The sequence below is a fragment of the Sus scrofa genome, chromosome 13 (genome assembly GCF_000003025.6).
Source record: "Sus scrofa isolate TJ Tabasco breed Duroc chromosome 13, Sscrofa11.1, whole genome shotgun sequence".
Classification (NCBI taxonomy): domain Eukaryota; kingdom Metazoa; phylum Chordata; class Mammalia; order Artiodactyla; family Suidae; genus Sus; species Sus scrofa.
Window position 1 is genome coordinate 124,818,190 of NC_010455.5, and position 21,160 is coordinate 124,839,349.

At 45.8% G+C, this 21,160-nt stretch overlaps 1 protein-coding gene and 1 long non-coding RNA gene across 22 annotated transcripts in view; one reads left to right on the forward strand and one right to left on the reverse strand.

The window, feature by feature from the left end:
* Positions 1 to 19,658, forward strand: part of ST6GAL1 (ST6 beta-galactoside alpha-2,6-sialyltransferase 1) — a 138,226-nt gene extending 118,568 nt beyond the window's left edge. For all 20 annotated transcript variants that reach the window (XM_021070032.1, XM_021070027.1, XM_021070029.1 and 17 more), the window contains 3 exons: positions 12,904 to 13,002; positions 14,429 to 14,603; positions 16,862 to 19,658. In XM_021070032.1, coding sequence (XP_020925691.1) covers positions 12,904 to 13,002; positions 14,429 to 14,603; positions 16,862 to 17,109 — 522 coding nt within the window. In that variant the 3' untranslated portion in view covers positions 17,110 to 19,658. The remainder of the gene's footprint in view (positions 1 to 12,903; positions 13,003 to 14,428; positions 14,604 to 16,861) is intronic.
* LOC100519216 overlaps positions 6,379 to 21,160 on the reverse strand; it is a 77,252-nt gene continuing 62,470 nt past the window's right edge. Inside the window, exon 4 of one of the 2 annotated variants that reach the window (XR_002337793.1) lies at positions 6,379 to 6,662. This is a non-coding gene — a long non-coding RNA (uncharacterized LOC100519216). Of the gene's footprint in view, positions 6,663 to 18,016; positions 19,923 to 21,160 lie in introns of those variants that run through there. The other variant, XR_002337791.1, reaches the window with a different exon arrangement.

The following is a 21,160-nucleotide window of genomic DNA, read 5'->3' on the forward strand; positions in this document are numbered from 1 at the left end:
CCTACCAGTTGGCCTGGGGCTCTTCCCCAGCTCTGGTGACTGCCTCCAAGTCCGTGTTTCTTGCTCCCATCATCTTATCTACCCATCTCAATTTCTGCCTTGCTCTCCTTCTATGAGAGGAGACATTTCTTGTCTGTTCTTCTGTTCTGTTCGATGATATGCCCAGAATAATGCCCATTACATAGCAGATGTGCAACAAATATTTACTGAATGAAGTACAGTCCAGAGAATCTTCTGCTCACTCAATGGATTGCCTCCAAACTTCCTCCATTTTTCAGAACTTTTTAGCTGGAAATACCTAAAAACCTCCAGAAAAGACAATAATGTGACTAATACAAAGAATGCTGGGAGTTCCCTTTGTGGCTCAGCAGTTAAAGAACCTGACTAGGATCCATGAGGGTGTGTGTTTGATCCTTGCTTGGTGGGTTAGGGATCTGGCATTGCTGTGAGCTGTGCTGCAGATCACAGGCGTGGCTTGCATTTTGCATGCCTGTAGCTGTGGCTGTGGCCAGCAGCTGCAGCTCTGTTTTGACCCCTAGCCTGGGAACTTCCATATGCCACGGGTGTGGCCCTAAAAAGCAGGGGGGAAAAAAAAAGGAAGAGAGACCAGAGCTTCCTCTCCCTCTGCCATGTGAGGAACAGTGAGAAAGTGGCCATCTGCAAGCCAGGAGAAGGGCCCTCAACAGGAATCAAAACAGCTGGCACCTTGACCTGGGACTTCCCAGCCTCCAGAACTATGAGATGTCAGTATCTGTTGTGTAAGCTACCCAGTCTGTGGCATTTTGTTATAGCAGCCTGAGCAGACTGAGATATTTTTTGGTACTGAGAAGTAGAGTGCTGCTGTAACAAGTACCTAAAAATGTGGAAGTGGTTCTGGAACTGGGGAACCAGTAGAAGCTGGAGGAGTTTTGAAGGGCATGCTAGAAACACAGACATAGTGGGACATTCTGGTGAGGACTCAGAAAAGAGGAGAGCTGGAGAGAAAGCTTCTATCTTTTTAGAGAAGACAAATAATCATGAACAGGATGTTGGCAGAAATAGGGATGACAAAGGCCACTCTGGTACAGTCCCTGATGGAAATAACATGTTATTGAACAATGGAGAAAAATTGCTCCTTGTTACCGAGTGGCAAAGAACTTGGCTGAACCGCAACCTAATGTTTTATGGAAGGTCAAACTTGCTAGTGAAGAAATTGGATAATTAGCTGAGCAATTTTAAAACAAAGTGTTGAAGGAGTGGCTTGGTTCCTCATGACTGCTTTTAGTAAAATGTGAGAGGAGAGAAATGAATTGAGGAGGAATTGTTTAGCAAAAAGAAAAGAGAAATTAACCATTTGGAAAGTTCTTAGCTTATCTATATTTCAAAAAATGAGAAAGACTGTTCTGAAAAAAAAAAAAAAAAAAAACGAAAAACACTTAGTGGGTGGGCTAATGAGCATTTGATAAAGAGATCAGTGTGGGAGTGAACTACAGACCTAATCAGCCACCCCAGCAGAAACACTGCTAATTTGAACTGAAACTAGTGAACTGAAACGGATGCAGGATGAGATGAAGACAGGCTGTCAGACTTAGATTCTACAGGACCAAACCATAGATCTCTGACTGCAAACGTGTGCTATTCTTCAAGACAAGGGAAGAATGATCCTAATGGGGATTCAGAAATCATCAGGGTGGCCTCCTTGGTTTCAAAGTCGGGAGGGCCAGTCATTGCCTTGACTTCACTAGGCCAGATGGCAGCTGTCCAGGGCCCTCAGGGAGTGATTCCTGCCTGGCAGAGCCATGGATGTGGGACTGATGCCGCCCCCCCACCCCCACCCCTGTACCATGCCCAGAAGGCAGAGCATCAAACCAAAGAGGATTATTCTCAAGCCTTAAGATCTAATGGTATTTGCTTTGCTAGGTTTGGGCTTTCTTGGAACCTGTCACTTTTTTCTTCCTTCCAGAAAGAAAGGAAGGAAGAAAACCTCCCCCTGGAATGAGAATCTTTATCCTGTGCCTGCTCCAGCATTGCATTTAGGAAGCACATAATTTATCCAGTTTCGTAGGTTTGCAGTATGAGGTTTACTTCAGTATGAGCTGTTTCACTCTTTATCTTGTTTAGGTAATATTTGGGTGAGACTCTGGACTTCAGACTTTAGAGTTGATGCTAGAATGAGTTAAAACTTTGGGGGGTGTCGGGGTGGAATTTATGTATTTCACGCATGAGAAGGACGTGATTTGGGGGGGTCCAGGGGCAGAACATTATGGACTGAATGTTTCTCCCCCAAATTCATAAGGTGAAGTCCTAACCTCCAATGTGATAGTATTTGGAGGTGGGGGATTTGGGAAAATGATTAGGCAGAGGACAGGTCTTGAGATACCGTGATTGGAATTGGTGTCTTTATAAAAAGAGGGAGAGACATCAGAGCTTGCTCTCTACCGTGTGAGGACACAGGAGAGGGCAGCCATCTGCAAGCCAGGAATTGGGCCCTCACCTGGAAAGTGAATCTGTTGATACCTTGAACTTGGACCTCACAACCTCCAGAGCTGTGAGAAATAAGTGTCTTTTGTTTAAGGTACCCAGCGTATGGTATTTTGTTATAGTTGCCTGGACTAAGATAATACTTTTATGTGTATTTCCTAAGAATATTGTCTTATGTAACCAAGATATAGTTACCAACTTCACACATCTACATTGATACCATGCTTTAATCTAGCTGCATGGCAGTTTTGTTAATTGACTCAGTAATGTCTTTTACGGCTTTTTTTTTTCTTCTAGTACAAGACACAGTTCAGGATCAGGTGTTGCCTCTCATTGTTTTGCCTCTCTAGTCTCCTTTAACCCAGAATGCTTCCATAGTCTTTGTCTTTTAAGACATTGACATTTTTTAAGAATAAAATCCTTCTTGGCGTTCCCATCGTGGCGCAGTGGTTAACGAAACTGGCTAGGAACCATGAGGTTGCGGGTTTGATCCCTGGCCTTGCTCAGTGGGTTAGGATCTGGCGGCATTAACGTGAGCTGTGGTGTAGGTCGCAGACGTGGCTCGGATCCAGCATTGCTGTGGCTGTGGTGTAGGCCAGTGGCTACAGCTCTGATTAGACCCCTAGCCTGGGAACCTCCATATGCCGTGGGAGAGGCCCTAGAAAAGGAAAAAAAAAAAAAAAAAAAAGAATAAAGTCCTTTCTTTGAATTTTCTTTTTCTTTTCCTTTTTTTTTGGTCTTTTGTCTTTTTAGGGCCACACCCACAGCATATGGAGGTTCCCAGGCTAGCAGTCGAATCGGAGCTACAGCCGTTAGCCTATGCCATAGCCACAGCAATGCCAGATCCGAGCTGCGTCTGTGACCTACACCACAGCTCACAGCAATGCCGGATCCTTAACCCACTGAGCAATCCCAGGGATCAAACCCACAACCTCATGGTTCCTAGTCAGATTTGTTTCCACTGCACCATGATAGGAACTCCTGAATTTTCTTTTAAATTTAGGATTTATCTGATGCTTTCTCAATATTAAATTCAGTTTCTGCATTCCTGGCTGGCAAACTACACAAATGATGTTGTGTCCTCCTAAGAGCATCACCTCAGGAGGCATCCAGTGTCTACCTCCCCCTCGGCTGATTTTAAGTTTGGTCACCTGGATGTGGTGGTGTCTGATTTGGCTGCTGTACAATTACATTTTCCCTCGCCATCTCTGAGTGAATTAACACTGTGTTGTTATGCTGCTCCTTATCAAAATCTCCTCCTATATTTAAGTCATTGATCACTTTTGCTTGAGCCAATATTTACTATGATGCTTGCAAAATAATAGTCTTTTGTTTGTTTTTTGGCTGCATGTGTGGCATATGAAGTTCCCAGCTGGGGATGGAACCCTTGCCTCTGCAGCAACCCGAGCCACTGCAGTCAGATCCTTAACCCTCTGCACCACATCGGGAATTCCAAAATGATAATCTTTTTAACTCCACCTCACCCTTCTCTACATCATCCAGCTGGCACTCAGAATTCAATTATAAGCAAGAAGTCTCCCTTCTCATTTATTTCCTTCCTCCCTCCCTCCCTTCCTTTCTTTCTGTACTTGTTATTGGTAAGAACTCATAGATTTCTATTTTTTACTGGTTTATAATTCATGACTGTTCTGAATTATTTTCATGTTCAATTTGCCCCAGACTTGGCTAGTGGGAGTGCCTTCAGGCGGGCTCTTGTTGCCCTGTGATATGCATGCCCTCATCGTTTAAAAAATTACTTCTATATGTTCTGGCATAATAAGATGCTCCAGTTCATTTGATACCTATCTGTTGGGTTTTTAATGGTTCACCTATATTAATTTTATCCTGAATATACACACAAGGTGTTCTGGATCAGATACTCCTTACCTTACCATACAAAATAAATACATTATTCTCTCTCTCCCCAAGTTCCTACACCTAGGGCAATGCAATAAGAGCCAGGGCCAATTATCCTACATGAGTAGCCAGAGAACCCATATGCAAGGGGCAAAAAATAAGTGGTTTCCCTCCCTGCTTATGAAAGGCAGGAAGTAGCTGTCCTCTTCTCCTCCTGAAAGAGTCCCCTTATTACTCATACCCTTTGGAATGTAAATAAACTTACCTAGAGATGTCTTTACATTCTGGGGTCTCTGCTTCATCGCCAGTCCTCCTGATCTCTTAGAATATCTTTGTATTAACCTAGCTATAACCATTTAGCTTCTTGGGGAGATAAGCAGAGTTTTATTTTGAATCAGAGCAGAGTAATTAACTAGACAAGCAGGTGCAGATTTTATTCTTGTGGTTTATAAAGAGTCTCAGGAGTTTAGGGCCTTTTGCCGGAGCACTGAGAGATCCAGGGAAGTTTTATTTCCCTATACTATCCTACCCCTGAGTTCTGAGATATGCCATTTTTTTTTTCCCCAAAGAGCCTGGTTCCTTTAAGTAAAAAACAGTATTAGAAATCAAGATCTGGGCACTAGGTATGTTTATGCCTAACACACCTGTTTTTTGTTTCTTGGCCCTTTCAGCAGGCAGGGCTAGGAAATATATGCATGTACACACACGATGCATATATACATGTATTCATTCATTTACATACCTGTGTTTATATGTACACATCTACATGGACATATGAATATACATGCAAAAATGCCTATGTTAGAAATGATAGACTCAATCCTTATAAAGGTACTCTTTGCCTTCCCCATTCTGCATGTGTATCTCCGCTTGTTTCACAGTGAGAATCCTGCTTCTAATATTAGTACATGGATTTATTTGCTCATATCTATAATGCATCTAAAATAATTTGAAAACTGCTTTACATATCTCTACATAAAACAAATCTATTAAAGAGAGTTCAGGATTTATTTGCAATTCTCCTCTGCACCCCAACCAAGACGGAGGTTATTTGACCAAATGATGTGTACCTAGGTGACCTCAATTAGTCCTTCTACATGTATCCATTTTGTTTATTTCAGGTTTCTCTTTTCTTTCCTTTAAAAATAAAATTAACATGCCTCCAAAATTCAAAACTATCCAAAAAGGTATACTCAGAGAAGGGTTACTCACCCACCCCCCATTTCTCCCACCCTGTTTCACCACCACAAATGACTTTATGGTTCTGTAATTTATCCTTCTGTGTTTCTATGTGTAAAGACATATAAATGTATATGTTTTCTTAATTCCCCTTATTCCTCACAAAAGCGTTGTGGACTATATATGCTTTTTTACACACTGCTTTTCCCCAATGCCTTCTGAAAGTCACTCCATATCAGTTCATAAGATCTTCCTCATTCTTTGTTGCAGCTGCATAGCACTCCTTTGGGGGTTCGTTCCATAGCTTCTTCTATCAATTGCTTCTGCTTGAACATTTAAGATTTAAGTACTTCCCAACATTTACTTCCTCTAAGACGCGACAGTTTTTTGATGACTTTTACTGTGATGCTAGGTAAAATTACAGGTGGGCTTCAATTTGCGGTGCCTTGCTCTCTGTTGCAGTGTGCATCTCACACCAGTTTACAATGGTCAGGCTTTTCTTTAAGACACAGAGACTCCATGTTATTTTTCAGATCTACTCAAGACTCTAACACCTCTTTGTCTTCCTATAGTACTAGCTGGCTTTGCAACTACGGCAAATTTGCAAATATGACAGCTGGCACACACACCGTATTTGTCATCACTTAACATGTCTGAATGGAGGTTGCTGGTACATTGGGAAAAGGTCAGACTGGCACTGATTTGCATCCCAGCTCCATCCCTTCTGAGCTGTGTGATATTGGGCCAGTTCCAAAACCTGTTAGAGCATCCTTTTCAAGCCCTGTTTGGGGCTTGGAAATATTGTAAGGAGTAAATGAGAAGACATCCAACTGGACTGTGTGAGTTTAACAAAACCACCAAGTCTATACACTCTAGAGTTAAGAGATATCAGTATCTACACACACACACACACACACACACAAACACACACACACACACACACACACACACACACACACACACAATGGTGTATTAGTTACCTAGGCCTGCCTTAACAAAACACCACAAAGAGTGGCTGAAGCTGCCCAGATTTATTTTCTCATAGTTCTGGAGGCCAGAAGTACTAGATCAAGGTGCCATCAGGGTTGGTTTCTGATAAGGGCTCTTTTCCTGGCTTGTGGATGCACATTCTCTCTATGCCTTCATGTGGCCTTTCCTCTGTGTGCCTGTGGGGGAAGAAGGGGGAGGGAAAGTTCAATCTCTGCTGTCTCTGACTTTTCTTTCTTTCTTTCTTTCTTTTTTAGGGCAGCACCGGAGACATATGGAGGTTCCCAGGCTAGGGGTCAAACTGGAATTACAGCTGCCAGCCTACACCACGGCCACAGCAACGCAGGATCCAAGCCGTGTCTGCAACCTACACCATAGCTCACAGCAACACTGGATCCTTAACCCACTGAGCAAGGCCAGGGTTCGAACCTTCATCCTCATGGATACTAGTCAGGTTCATTAACCCTTGAGCCATGACAGGAACTCCTCTTCCTTTTCTTATAAGGACATCAGTTTTATTAGATTAGGGCTCCATCCACATGACCTCATGTATCCTTAATTATCTCCCAAAGGCCCTGTTCCACTATAGTTACATCAGGGGTTAGTGCTTCAGCGTATGAATTCTGGGGGAGACATAACTCAGTCCATAACAGGGAGGAAGAAAGATTTGGAGAAAAAAGACTAACATATTCACAGCTAGGAGTATCTGAGTAATACGCTTATGCATGGTTATTATTTTCTTCTTTATGTTTGTAGACAGATATGTGTGCACACACACATTCTTGTATTTTCTAACTTTCTGTAGCGGTTACTTTCTTACTTTATGACTGGAAAGGTTACTTTAAACAGCAACAATCCATCTCCCTGGTGTAGTCTTTTCCTGGCAGGTGCTCCTTGGGGCTCTGTTGCTCTGGCAATGACTTACTTTCCTCATCATGAGGCTCCCCCGGGATCCCTGAACTCAGGTCAGTCTCCGCATATGGCTAAATACAGGAGCATTGGAGAAGCACTTTCTCCTCTCCTGAGTCCCCTCTGCTGCAGTTGGGCAAATGAATGACTGACAGGGCCTTACAGGATGGCGATGCCCTAGAAATAAGCAACCTGGGGTCTGGAGAGGGCCAGTGACCCAGAGCGAATTAGACACAAAGCAGTTTCCCAATTCCCCAAGCATTCTGAGGCATTCTTGCCTCTCTTCTCTTCCTTCTCTTCTCCTTTCTTTTCTCTTCTCTGCCCTTCTTTCCTTTTTCCTTCCTTCCTTCAGGAAACCTTTGAATCACACATGAAGGGCTGCCAGAATTGAAGAGCAAGCTCAGAGCCATATCCACCTAAGGCCGAGGGCTGCTTGCTCATTTTCCCCCTTTCCCTCTATCAAGCCCCAGTCCTGGCTGCTTTCTTTTCCTTCTCTCTGGACAAAAGTAGCATTTATTGTCTCCATTTCTCAGTCTCATGGGTTACTTTTTCACTTGCCTCAAGTAGCTCAAGTGAATGCCCATTTCCCCGTTGTGTATGGAGAGAACTGAGGATGGCCTCTATCCTGAGAGTGTGCTGGCTGATTGAGATGTCTCGTGCTTTATGAATGCAGCCCTGAGGGAGCAGAGACAATGCTCTTCAGCGCCCGCCTCTGTAATCTGGGCCTGGCTCTGCCTCAGACAAATCTCACTTCTCTCTGGATCTCAGTTCACCCATCTGAAAATCATGGGTTTGGATCCCGTCCCTTGAGGATTTCCAAATGTGACACATGACAGCTCAGACAGGAAGCAAAATCCTCATGACACTTCCATACCTCTCGTCAAATGCTCTCTTTGACACCTTCTGCCATGGGTGTCCCATTTGACCCTCTCTGTGTGAGGCAGTAAAAGTGTGCAGATTAGAAGTTAGACTTGGGAACCAGACAAAAGGGCTCCAGGTCAGACTCCATTACTTACTGACTCTATGTTTTGGGCAAGCTGCGTAGCCTCCTGGAGTCTATTTCCTTACCTATAAAGTGCGTATATTAATAATTACTACCCAAAGCTATTTTTTTTTAAATTCACGACACTATTTTTATTTTATTTTATTGAGGGTCACACCCACAGCATATGGAAATTCTGAGGCTAGGGGTCAAATCGGAGCTACAGCTGCAGGCCTTCGCCACAGCCACAGCCACACAGGATCCCAGCTGCGTCTGTGAGCTACACCACAGCTAACTAAAATGAGGGATCCTTGACCCATGGAGTGAGGCCATGGATCAGACCCACATCCTCATGATCCTAGCTGGGTTCTTCTTTCTGTTGCACCACAATGGGAACTCCCATAATACTATTTCAAATAGAAATGTTTTCTTTATACCCAAAGCAGAATTCGTTATAATTTCGCTTTCTTCACTCCAATGAAAGGAAACTAATCAATTTTCAAAATGGACTTCTGTGATAGTCTTGTTTTCACTGTTAAGAATTGCTGTTTTGACATTTTTCCACTCAAGGCTATTGTAAAGAAGAACTAAAATAATATATGAAAGTACCTGACTTGGGATAAACGTTATTAAGTAGCATCTGTTATCATTGTTGTTCTCCTTTATTGTATAGGGGAAAATTTTGTGCATCTCTCTTGGGATTTCAGAGGACGGTAAAACCACAGCTCCTGGGAGGGTTCCGGGGTGCAGTAAGTGCAGCCCCTGGCCTCCTGCTTTGCATACTAAGAAAACTGCTTGAGAGGGCCTGGGACAGGAGACATTTTTTAAGAATCCCAGTCATCTCTAACCCTCATGAGTAGGGATAAATCTCCTGCTGTCACTCCTCTGCACAGAAAGAAGCACAGCTTAAGAAAAGAACTAACACTTTCAGTATACCAGCAGTTTTTGCCAGGGTGGAGTAGGATGGGGATAGGGAGTGAAATTGTAGACTTCTGTCTTGAAGACATGTATAAAATATCAAATATCTGCCCAGGAGGCTCCTTCTCACCCACTCAATTGTGTCTATCTTGCAAAACCCTGTCTTCCAGGATGCCCACTCTGCCTTTGGATTATAGCACTGGATACCTGTGCTGGGAGTTACAGTGTTCCCCATGGAAAGAGGACACACTTAGCGTTGGAAGATGTGGGGTCCACTTATAATTTCTAAGACCTGTCACGTGGGGGCTGTAGGCCAGCTGCCTCATCCTTGAACTTCAAATCCCCCCCTCCCCCCGCCCCCAGCACATACTAGCTGCTTCTTCCATGTTTTTATTTAGGATATGGCCTGAGGTCCAGGAGTCACCTCCATCCCCTTTTCCTTCACTTTCTTTTTTTCTTAAATTTTATTATTTTAAAAACTTTTTAAAATTATAGTTGATTTACATTGTGCCAATTTCTGCTATACAGCAAAGTGATTCAGATATATATGTGTGCATATATTTATATAATATATATATATATCCTTTTTTTATATTACTTTCCATCATGGTCTATTCCAGGAGATTGGATATAGTTCTCTGTGCTATACAGTAGGACCTTGCATATCCATTCTAAATATAATAGTTTGCAACTACTAACCCTAAACTCCCTGTCCATCCCACTCCCTCTCTTGGCAAACACAAGTCTGTTCTCTATAAGTCTGTTTCTGTTTTGTAGGTAGGTTTATTTGTACTTTTTTTTTTTTTTTTTTTTTTTTTTTTTTTTTTTTTTGCTTATTAGGGCTGCACCTGTGGCATATGGATGGTCCCAGGCTAGGGGTTGAATCGAAGCTACAGCTGCTGGCCTATACCACAGCCACAGCAACACCAGATCCAAGGTGTGTCTGCAACCTACACCACAGCTCATGGCAAGGCTGGATCCTTAACCCACTAAGCAAAGCCAGGGATTGAACCTGCATCCTCATGGAAGCTAGTCAGATTCGTAACCAGATGAGTCATGACAGGAACTCCCCCATATTTTAGATTCTACATATAAGAGATATCATATGGTATTTGTCTTTCTTTAACTTTGCTTACTATGAAAATGTCTAGTTGCATCCATGTTGCTGCAAATGGCATTATTTTGTTCTTTTTTATGGCTGAGTAGTATTCCATTGTATATGTGTATTGTACCACATCTTAATCCATTCATCTGTTGATGGACAGCTAGGTTGTTTCCATGTCTTGGCTATTGTGAATAATGCTCCTATGAACATAGGGGTGCATGTGTCTTTCTGAATTATAGTTTTGTCCAGATATATGCCTAGGAGTAGGACTGCTGCATCATGTATTAGATTTATATTTAGTTTTCTGAGGAACCTCCATACTGTTTTCCACGGTGGTTGCAACAATTTACACTCCCACCAATAGCGCAGGAGGGTTCCCTTTTCTCCACACCCTCTCCTGCATTTGTTATTTGTTGACTTATTATGGCCATTCTGATTGGCGTGAGGTGGTACTTCATTGTAGTTTTGATTTGCATTTCTCTAATAGTAATGTTGAGCATCCTTTCATGTACCTAGTGGCCACCCCTATGTCTTCTTTGGAGAAATGTCTATTTAGGTCTTCTGCCCATTTATCAATTGGGTTATTTTGTTGTTGGGTTGTATGAGTTGTTTGCATATTTTGGAGATTAAGCCCTTGTCGGTTGCGTTGTTTACAACTGTTTTCTCCCATTCTGTAGGTTGTCTTTTTGTTTTGTTTCCTTTGCTGTGCAAAATCTTCTAAGTTTGATTAAGTCCTATTTGTTTGTTATTGTTTTTATTTCTATTGCCTTGGGAGACTGACCTAAGAAAACATTTGTATGAATTATGTCCCCCTTCCTTCACTTTCAACACCTAGAAGCTTCTCTATATGATCTCCTTCTCTCCAAAAATTCCAGTCCAGAACTGTGGTCTATTTAGGTCCTTCTCACTTACAAGCTTTCGCTGTCCCTGTAATCTACTGAGGAAACTCTGAGCTCCCTGGTGTGGCTTCTGCTTACCCATCCCCTACCCCTTTCATTTTCCCTTTGTATCTGAGCCACACTAGACAATGTGCAAGTCCCAAAAAAGCTATTCACTTTTTTCAAATAGGTTTGGCTGCAAGTGACAGAACCCTCTATATCGCAAAGCTAGCTTAATAAGATAAAAATGTTTTTCTCATGTAAAAATGTCCAAAGCTGGTATGGGCAGGAACTCAGGCTTCTAGTGTCTCATGCATCTGCCTTTCTATCATGTGACTTCCACTTCATGGTCCAAGATGGCTGCTCAAGCTCCATTCATTACATCTGCTTTTCACCAGCAGGAAGGAGGAAGGAACAAGGAAAGGCATGACCCTGCCTCTAATAACCGTTTCTGAAAGTCACACTTGCTTATACATCATTGGCCAGCATTTTGTCATTTAGCCATACTTAGCGGTGAGAGAGGCTGGGAAATTATTTCAGATAGCCAAGTCTAGTAGTTTTCACCTTCTGCTCCCACACTTTTCTTAATTTTGATAGTAATATAATGAACATTTCTGTGCATAATTTCCCCCCAAATATAGATTTTCTTAGATAAATGCCAAAATGTGAAATTACTGAGTCAAGGGTATAATTGCTTTTTTAAGGTTGTTAATAATGCACTTTGCAAGATTGATCCAGCAGGGTTGTCCATTGAGTCTTTATCACAGTCACATTTTGCCCAGGCCAGCCCAAAAGGCAGGGAGCTGGGAGTGTGGGGAGGAAGGGGACTGTAGTTGGATCCCAGCAGGGGGGACATGAGCATAGCTCCTCCTGGTGAGGTTGTTGTATTTGAGGATGCATGTTTTTTCATATGCCATGGCCCCTCCACATGAGCCAGCTGCTTCATTTTGTGTGATCCGTGCCAGTGCTACAGAAACCACTGCCCATACTGGAGTTCCAGGTCCATTTCCATCATCCTCTGTAATAACCACATATTGGACTTTATCAATGATGGAAAGGCTTCCCAGAGATCGCTTTTGTTATGTGAGACTCTATTTTTTTGCTCTTTAGGGCCTCACATGCGCCATATGGAAGTTTCCAGGCTAGGGGTCAAATCAGAGCTGCAGCTGCTGGCCTACACCACAGCCACAGCAATGCAGGATCCTAACCCACTGAGCAAGGCCAGGAATCAAACCCGCATCCTCATGGATACTAGTTGGGTCATCACTGAGCCACAGTGGGAACTTCGAAATTCTGACTTTAAACCTCACACCCCTGATCCCCACACAGGGTGTGACTCCAGGGGACAATACGCCAGGTCACTTTCACTGTACCCTCCCCCCAGTAATCTCAAAGTCTGAGTGGAACCCTTTCTGCTCTATAGCTGATGGATTATGACGAAATGTCCTTTCAGGTCCACACAGTTCTGGCTGGCATCCTTGCCGCCTTCTCACTGAAGTTAAGTGCTACAATCAAAACTTACACACTTTACGGGGCTTCAGATGGTACTTACAATGGGTCGGGTGTTACTAAAAGCCAGTGTTCACATGTGAATGTCTGGGTGACAACTTATCTATTTCTTCCTGCAGTTGGTCACCACAGAACAGCGCTTCCTCAAAGACAGTCTGTACGGTGAAGGAATCCTAATTGTGTGGGACCCGTCTATTTACCATTCAGACATCCCAAAGGTAAGTGGGTGTCCATGTGAAATTGGGATTGGGTCACCTATTTGTCTACAGATTTCCCCAACATCCTGAGTTTTTAGTTTTGGTTGACCTGGGCCATGCCCGAGGACTGGCCATTTCCATTTTGGGGCCTGCCACTTCATCTGGACTAGCCGTTCAGAAGGATTCCTGTCCTACACAGCCAGGAATTTGTCTCCCAATCACAGCCTGTATCAGGAGTAACAGTGGCTGCACTTGCCACCATGCGGGGTGGATTGTGTTCATGTGATACAATTATTCCTGATGGGCATCAGCAGGAATAGACTGTGGTTACTATTACTCCCATATGTAAATACCACACTCGTCCCATTTCCAATTTCCAGACACATCTCACTCACTCTCATAATCACACAGAAAGCAGACAGAAGCATGGTTGTTCCCACTTTACAGGTGAGGAAACTGGAAGGTGGAGAGGGGCCACCTGCCCAGGAACTTGATTTACTTAGCAGAGGGCCCAGATTTGCAACCTCAGCTTTTCCAGAGAAGGAGACAGCCTCAGGCCTGCTGGATTCCAGCTCCTCTACAATGGCCCTCTTACTGCTTCTTATGCATATCAACTGATTTCTCTCTGATACAGGCTGCAGGTGCTGCAGGAGAATGGCTGAGGGGAGGAAGGGTGGAAAGCACTGTTCTAGGGACATGCGATTTTTTTTTCTTTTTCTTTTTAGGGCCACCACTGTGGTATATATAAGTTCCCAGGCTAGGGGTCAAATAGGAGCTGCAGCTGGTAGCCTACGCCACAGTGACATGGGAACTGAGCCGCATCTGTGACCTATGCCACAGCTCACAGCAACACCCAATCCTTAACCCACTGAACGAGGCCAGGGGTCGAACCTGTGTCCTCATGGATCCTCATCAGGTTCATTACCGCTGAGCCACATCAGGAACTCTGGGACACGTGATTCTTAAGCCAGCCACACCAGTGGCTGATGGGCTCTGGTGGTCTCTGGCACCCTCTTCTCACTGATCTCACTTTGAACTGAAATTTGCCTGGGTCAGCGCAAGGACTGTGAATCCACAGTTGTGACAAGCTGTGCCCAGGTTTTCTCCTCTTTCAAAGTTGAGATGTGGGGTCAGATGGGGCCAAGGGCCCCTCTCAGCTCTGATATCATTCCTAGATTCTATGATCTTAAGTCTGAAGCTGTTCCAGGGTCCCCATGCTCAAAATTCCCTGTGAGCACAGGCTGTGTGCTGGGTCCCCTGTGCTATGCAGCGAGAGCCGTGACCTGGAGGAGAAGTCTGGAATTTGCTTTGATGAAGGGGCTGTTCTCAGGATTCAGCCTTGGTCCTTCCCCACCTCCCCTCAAGTCCTCATAGGAGGATGCCTGCCCAGGGGCAGCAGGCACTGGCACGCTGCTCTCCTTGAGAAGACCTCTTCTTTCTTTTTCAGTGGTACAAGAATCCCGACTACCGTTTCTTCGATAACTTCAAGAGCTATCGTAAGCTGCATCCTGATCAGCCCTTTTACATCCTGAAGCCCCAGATGCCTTGGGAGCTGTGGGACATCATTCAAGAAATCTCCCCAGAGGCCATCCAGCCCAACCCCCCATCCTCTGGGATGCTTGGTGAGTCCAGGTCTGGGAAAGACCACTCGTGCTTGTTTCTAGCAGAGATTAGCTTTCCTCTTTGGTCTTATTCATTCAATTGTTCACCAAACAGTGGCTAGGTTTTTGCTGTGTTTGTACAGTGAGGCAAGTGCCAGCTAAGACACAGAGATCAGTAAGTTAGAATCCTTCTCCTTCAGGGTGTCCAGTGGGGGAGTTCAGTCAGGCGTCTGAGGCAACATTCAAGTTGTGCCAGGAAGAAGCGACCATCCCGGTGCCATAGGAAAGGGGACCCCTACTAGAGGGACTGTCTGAGAACCTGGGTAGGCTGGGGAGAGGGGTGAGGATGTGGCAGGTGGAGGTGGAGTAAAAGGAAGCACAGACCAGAGGAGGCAGGAAAACAAGAAGAGCAGGGATGGGATTGAATAAGGCGAGCAAGGTACTTAAGGCCTCAGCATACAATTTAAAGAGATACCAAAAAATTCAGAAACAAATGGTGTCATAATACTGCATCTTTAAAAAAATCACAATCAATGCAGAATTTTACAATAAACAAAATATGACAATTTTAAAGACAAAATCAAATAATAATGTCATGCTGAGCCGTACTAGGATCTGAGGAAAAAGAAGAATCAATAGTATTTTATTCAGATTTTCAAAAATGTGCTTACTCTTGGGGCTGCCCTAGTCAAGGAGATGGAGCTTGGTGAAGATTTACTGGGTCTGGGGGTGTTAGTGTGGGCTGGGCTGGGGTCCGAGGGCCCTGAAGACTGCTGCAGACTTTTCTTGGACTTTTTCCACATCTCTCGCCCTCGTGGCCTGTCTGCCCTTTCCTCCTTTTCACTCTGAGTCTGGGTGGACCTCGGGCATGTTCCATGAGGTTCCAGGCTCCATATGTGCTGGACTGCTGCTTTCCACCTTCCCTGCCTGATGACAAACTCCCTCGGGCAGGGACGGTCTGCCTCATCCTTGTGGATCTGGCACAGGAGAGCCCTGAGGTAGATGTTCCTTGAGTAAATGGCAAATAGAGGTGCAAACCCAAGAGGCAAGAAGACACTTCCCACCACCATGCTTGTTCCCATGGGGCTCAGAGGATCCCCTGACAGAAAGAGATGGGGGCTCTTTCAGCACCCCATCGTCTTCACACCTTTTCCCTCAACTTTTCTATGGGTACATTTGGGGCTCTCCTGGAGCCCTTTGAGCACTAGGTGCAAAGCGTCCTGGGACCTCCCTCCCATGGCTCTACTCCTGCCTTTGCCCAGGCTGTTCCCCTAGCCCATCCCTCGTGGACGGACCCCTGTTACACTCCACATCAGGGCTCCGGGAGGCTTACTAGAGCCCCCTCATAGGGAAGGCGCCCTCCCTGGTCTCAAGAAGCACTTCTGCTGTGCTTTTGTCAGTTAGTTGCAGAGGTGTCTTTTCTCCCCTGTTGGACCATAGGCATCCAGAGGGGAGAGGAAGGGCTTTTCTCATGTCTGATTCTTCTGGAACAAAGTTGCTGCTAGCAGTTTATAATTTGCTGTTAGTGAGAACTGTTCATCATAAAGACTACCTACATTTATGGTTGACAAAAAGGAGCCTTAGGGCCTTGACCCTATCACACCCTCACCGTAGCCTATGTGGTGGGAAGAGTGGGTAGATCGTCCCCTTGGGGCAGATGGAACCCGAGCACCTGTCCTGCAGGAGATGACTGAGCCCTGTTGGGACAAGCATGGTGGTGGGAAGTGTCTTCTTGCCTCTTGGGTTTGCACCTCTCCCATACACCTGAGAGCAGCACCTGGCCACCCCTTCTCGGCTCCTTCTCCTGCCTAACTGAGCAGAGCCATCAGCCCAGACTGTGCGTGGCATGCTCCTTGCCAACCTGAGGGACAACGCCTTACTATTTTCGCTTAGTATTTCTGGAAGTACTAGTGTCTTCCAAAGAGCACCATCTGAGAGCCTCGTCCACGATCTGCTGGGCTGGTTCTGTCTCCTCAGTCGCCTTGTCCTCTCTCTTCATGTGGCTCATTGACAGTGATCAACTCACTGACTGATGATTCAGCCCTTTGATCCAATAGTGTTTAGGGAGGATCGGCCATGCACTGGGCCCTGACCTGGGTGCTGAGTCTATGCAGGTGCATAGGGCCCTGTACTCCAAGGAACAGCCTGCTGGACTAGCCACCCAGAACCACTCAGAATCACAGTCATGGATAGAAACTCCAGACATTCATGTCCCCAGATTTGAGGGCATGAGCTGCTGGGCTCACTCGAGCAGGACTCACCTTTGCTCCCCTCTCCAGGCATCATCATCATGATGACGCTGTGTGACCAGGTGGATGTTTATGAGTTCCTCCCATCCAAGCGCAAGACTGACGTGTGCTACTACTACCAGAAGTTCTTTGACAGCGCCTGCACCATGGGTGCCTACCACCCGCTACTCTTTGAGAAGAACATGGTGAAGCACCTCAACAGGGGCCCAGACGAGGACATCTACCTGCTTGGGAAAGCCACGCTGCCAGGCTTCCGGAGCATTCACTGTGGAGCATGAGCCTCCTGTTAGCCCCCTCGCCCTTCTCCACTGGGTATTTTACAGCTGAGTGGTCCCAGTAATCAGAGCCTGCCTTCTGGGCAGCAAGGGCCCTGGGGCATCAGGACCCAAGGGCAGATCTAGCCTACCCTTGTGCTGCAGAGGCGTGTGAGTCCAGCGTCTCCCACTACACACATGTATACACGCTTCCTATTCCTTCCAGATGGGGTCCTCCCCACCTCCCACACAGATAAATGCAAAGTCCACCATCCCCATCAGGGTGGCCAAAGCTGGGCTGATTTCCCCACTGGAGTGCTGTTATTCTCGCAAACCAGTGCTCTTGTAACGCCTGAGATCTGCACCTAGATGCTGATTTCACGTTTTAAAGAAACTCCCAAATTATGATTGTGCCCAGTGCCTCTGATGGGGTGGGGGGGGCAAGTAAGTGGCACTGGGCATGGGAAACATGCTCAGTTCCTCCAGAACAAAGCTGTTCCAAAGGCCTATGCCCTGGGAGAGGCAGTGTTCCTCCTGAGCCTCTGTTTCCACATCTGTAAAATGGATGATGAACCTGCCATGTGGCTTGGCGGCCCTTGGCCTGGATGCTTGTGAGCAGAGGGTCTTGATGAACCCACAACCCTCCCCATGTGAAAGGAGAGGACAGAAAATAAGGTATGGTCCCCACCCTCAAGTTACTCACGGCTCAGTGCATGTGACAGGTGGGATGCAGTGTGCTGGGGGCTTGCAGGAGGGGTGGGCTTACTGTACTGCTGCCTCTGCCCCCAGGACAGGTGTAGGTCATAGAAGGCTTCACAGAGCTGGGGTTGGTGGAGTGGATTTTAGAAGAGGAAAAACAGAGGCAGAGTTTTAAGATTAGTTATTGAAGATGTGTTTTCCCGTCTTTCTTTGTTACCCATATTTATTCTCTAAGAGCTACCTGAATTCACAGGCTCAAGCTACTTTGGAAGAAGTGCCCTACTCATGTCTGAGGCAGCAAGTGCAGCCCTGTGGCAGATGCCAGGCAAGCCACATGCCAAAAACTTGATTTCCCCAGGCACACTTGGCCTAAGCCTAGCCTATACATGTACACACCATGGCCAATCTTCCTTTTTGATGGCCAGCCCTATACCTCGTCCTGCCGTCTGTTTTTAGTCTTCCCCCCTCTCAAATTACTTTTAAGCATTTTCCACCTTAAAATAGCCTCATCCAATTTCTTTGAACATAGTGGACCTTCTTCTGTGAAGTCTCTCAGGGAGTGGGATGTGGTTCTCTAGGAATTAAAGTCACTCTCAGAGGTCAGGACCTTGGAGAGCAGAGCTGACCCTCACACCATGTGTCCCAAATGGCCATGCCCTCCAGCCCCTCTGCAAGGGGGCAACACAAGTCTCCAGGCAGAGGCCTGCCCGCTGTTGTCTGTCTACGCGCTCCCTGGAACATTGTGCTAGGTCCCCTCCTCTGATGGGGGGCCACACTGGACTGAATCAGGCTTCTGGACTCCCAAAGTTAGTCCCACGCACTCCAGGGTCTTGAGTGTGTCTGAGCTCCACACCAGCTGTGGTGGAGCTGGAGTACTCAATTGGTGCCAAACCATTGGCTTCCATAGGCAGAAGAGCCCTGGAGTGAGAAGCCCTGGGTTTCAAACTGATGCTCCCTGTTACTAGCTACACCACCATGGGCAAATTCTCCTGAGCCTCTGTTTCCACATCTGTAAAATGGGTGATGAACCTGCCTCACAGGGCTGTCGTGAGGGTTACCTGGCATGTTACAGGTGCTTAGTACATGCTGGATTCCTCTCTTCCTTTACTAAAGGCCTGCTCTGTGCTCACACCTGGCAGGACCCTGCTCCGAAGGAGGCTGGAGAGAGAGCCTTGTCCTCAGGGAATTAATTGTCTTACTGGGAGACATCACTTACCCTACTTGGAACACCCTGGAAACCATCTGAGGCAGTGGAGGGTATAGAACATGCCCCTCGCCACCTGCAGCTCAGGCCGGATCTGCTCAGAGCACTTGGGCCACGGTTGGCTGTGTGGCATGAGTCTTTTACACATCTCTGGGTACACGAACTCCTGGTGACCTTTGGGTCCTGAGTACCGAGCACAAAGGGAGACGGCATTCCATCAGGAGACAGGTGCTGGGGTGACGCTAAGACTACACTGGGTAGATGCTAGTTTTTAATTGTTATTAAGATAAGGGATTAAATTAATTTAAGTCAGATTCTGAGGTCTACAGAACTTTCAATTCTATGCTTTCTCGATATGCAACTGGTAAAATGCAAATTAAGCTGCGGCTATTGTTGTTAGTCTGGTTAAGATGCTGAATGTTTGTGACAGATAATTTCAAAATTACAACTGAGTCCTTCAGGAAAGCTCCTGTCTCTAACACACTCTCTCTTTTCTAGCCATCTGTTTCTTCTATATCATGGGGTCCCTCAAGTGCTCCCATCAATCAAATAAGCTATTGCTACAGGTTTGGGGTTAAGGCATCCATCTCAAATGTCTGCAAAAGGCCTAAACCAATTCTGAATTACCAAATGATTATGTAAAAGTTTTAAATAAATATTTTTTAGAAAAGCTTGTCCCTCTTTTACTTCTTCCTAAGGAAATGACTGCTCAATGTCAATTCTTGTCTCTGAAGAAGACACACCTGGTATCTTGAATCCCCGAATCCTCCTCTGGACCCTGCCTCTCTTCTCAATACTCCAGGAAAAGGAGTGCTCACTCGCGGGGCAGGATAGCATCTTGGAGAGAGTGACTGGTTTATTAATTTTTCTTCCTTTTGCTCTTGCTTGGAGTCAAAGGACTAAACTGTTGTTCATCCAACACCTCAGGGAAGGGCTGCAGTAGGGCAGAAAGCAGAATGAAAGGAAGGTCCTCACTTTGGTTTCCAAAAGCCTAACCAACACCATTATAGGAATGATGTCCTCAGGGAAGAGCCCGATTGTTTGGATAAAATCTAGAGGAGGAGCAGGAGCAAGGGGAGAACAAAATAATTCCTTTCCCCATAAACTGCCCACCTCCTGTGATGGCTTGAATATGTTCCCCTAAAATTCTTATGTTGCAGTCCTAGCCCCTAGTACCTCAGAATGTGACCTTGTTCGGAAAGAGGGTTGTGGCAGAGGTAATTCGTTCAGATGAGGTCATATTGGAGCAGGATGAGCCCCTAATCCAGCATGAATGGTATGCTTATAAAAAGGGAATTTGGAGGCAGACATACACACAGGGAGAATGCCATGTGATGATAAAGGCAGAGATCAGGGTGCTGCTTCCACAAACTGAAGACTGCCAGCAGACCACCAGAAACCAGGGAAGAGGCACAGGACATTTTCCCTCATGGCCCTCAAAAGGATCAGCCAGGCAACTTGATCCCAGACTCCTGGGCTCTGGAACTGTCAGATAATAAAGTTCTGCTGTTGAAATCTCCCAGTCAGTGGCACTGTTACAGCAGCCCTAGCAGACAAACATTCCCCCACCCTGGCTTGTAACTCCCCACCCCCTCTACAACAGAGTTCCCGAACCCAGGCTGGAAAGAACAGTGAGAGGAAGGTGGCAGCCTCAGGGCCTGGAGAGAGGGCCCTGTGTACCTGTCCCTAGCCGAGATTCTAGGAAGGAAGGACCTGCAAATCCCAGGAGAGCAAAGCATCACAGGGTGCTGGTCCAGGCAGGTGGGACCATAGACAGCTCTGAAGAGATCCCAAGCATGGAGAGGCAGAGAAGCAGCTGAATGAATGCCCCTTCCTGACCAGATCATAAATGAGGGATGCCTGAGCAGTGCTATAAGGTCGGATAATATACAAGACTGCATTTCCTGACCCTAACCCCTTAGCACTGCAAGTTCCCTGGAACTCAGATGTAATTTCACCTTGGCTGAGATTGGGTTTTTGCCTGAGTCCCAGGAGAATGGGAGCACAAAATAGAAGTGACAGAAAAGGAGATGTTAAGTAGTTTGGAAATAGAGATTTGTGCTTGCCAAATTTACAGTGGCCCTAAATTTCTGTAAGATGCTTTTAGCTGGAGATCTGGGCCTTGGGGTGGCCCTGGGCTTTCCTATTCAGGTCTGGAGGGAGCTTCTGCAA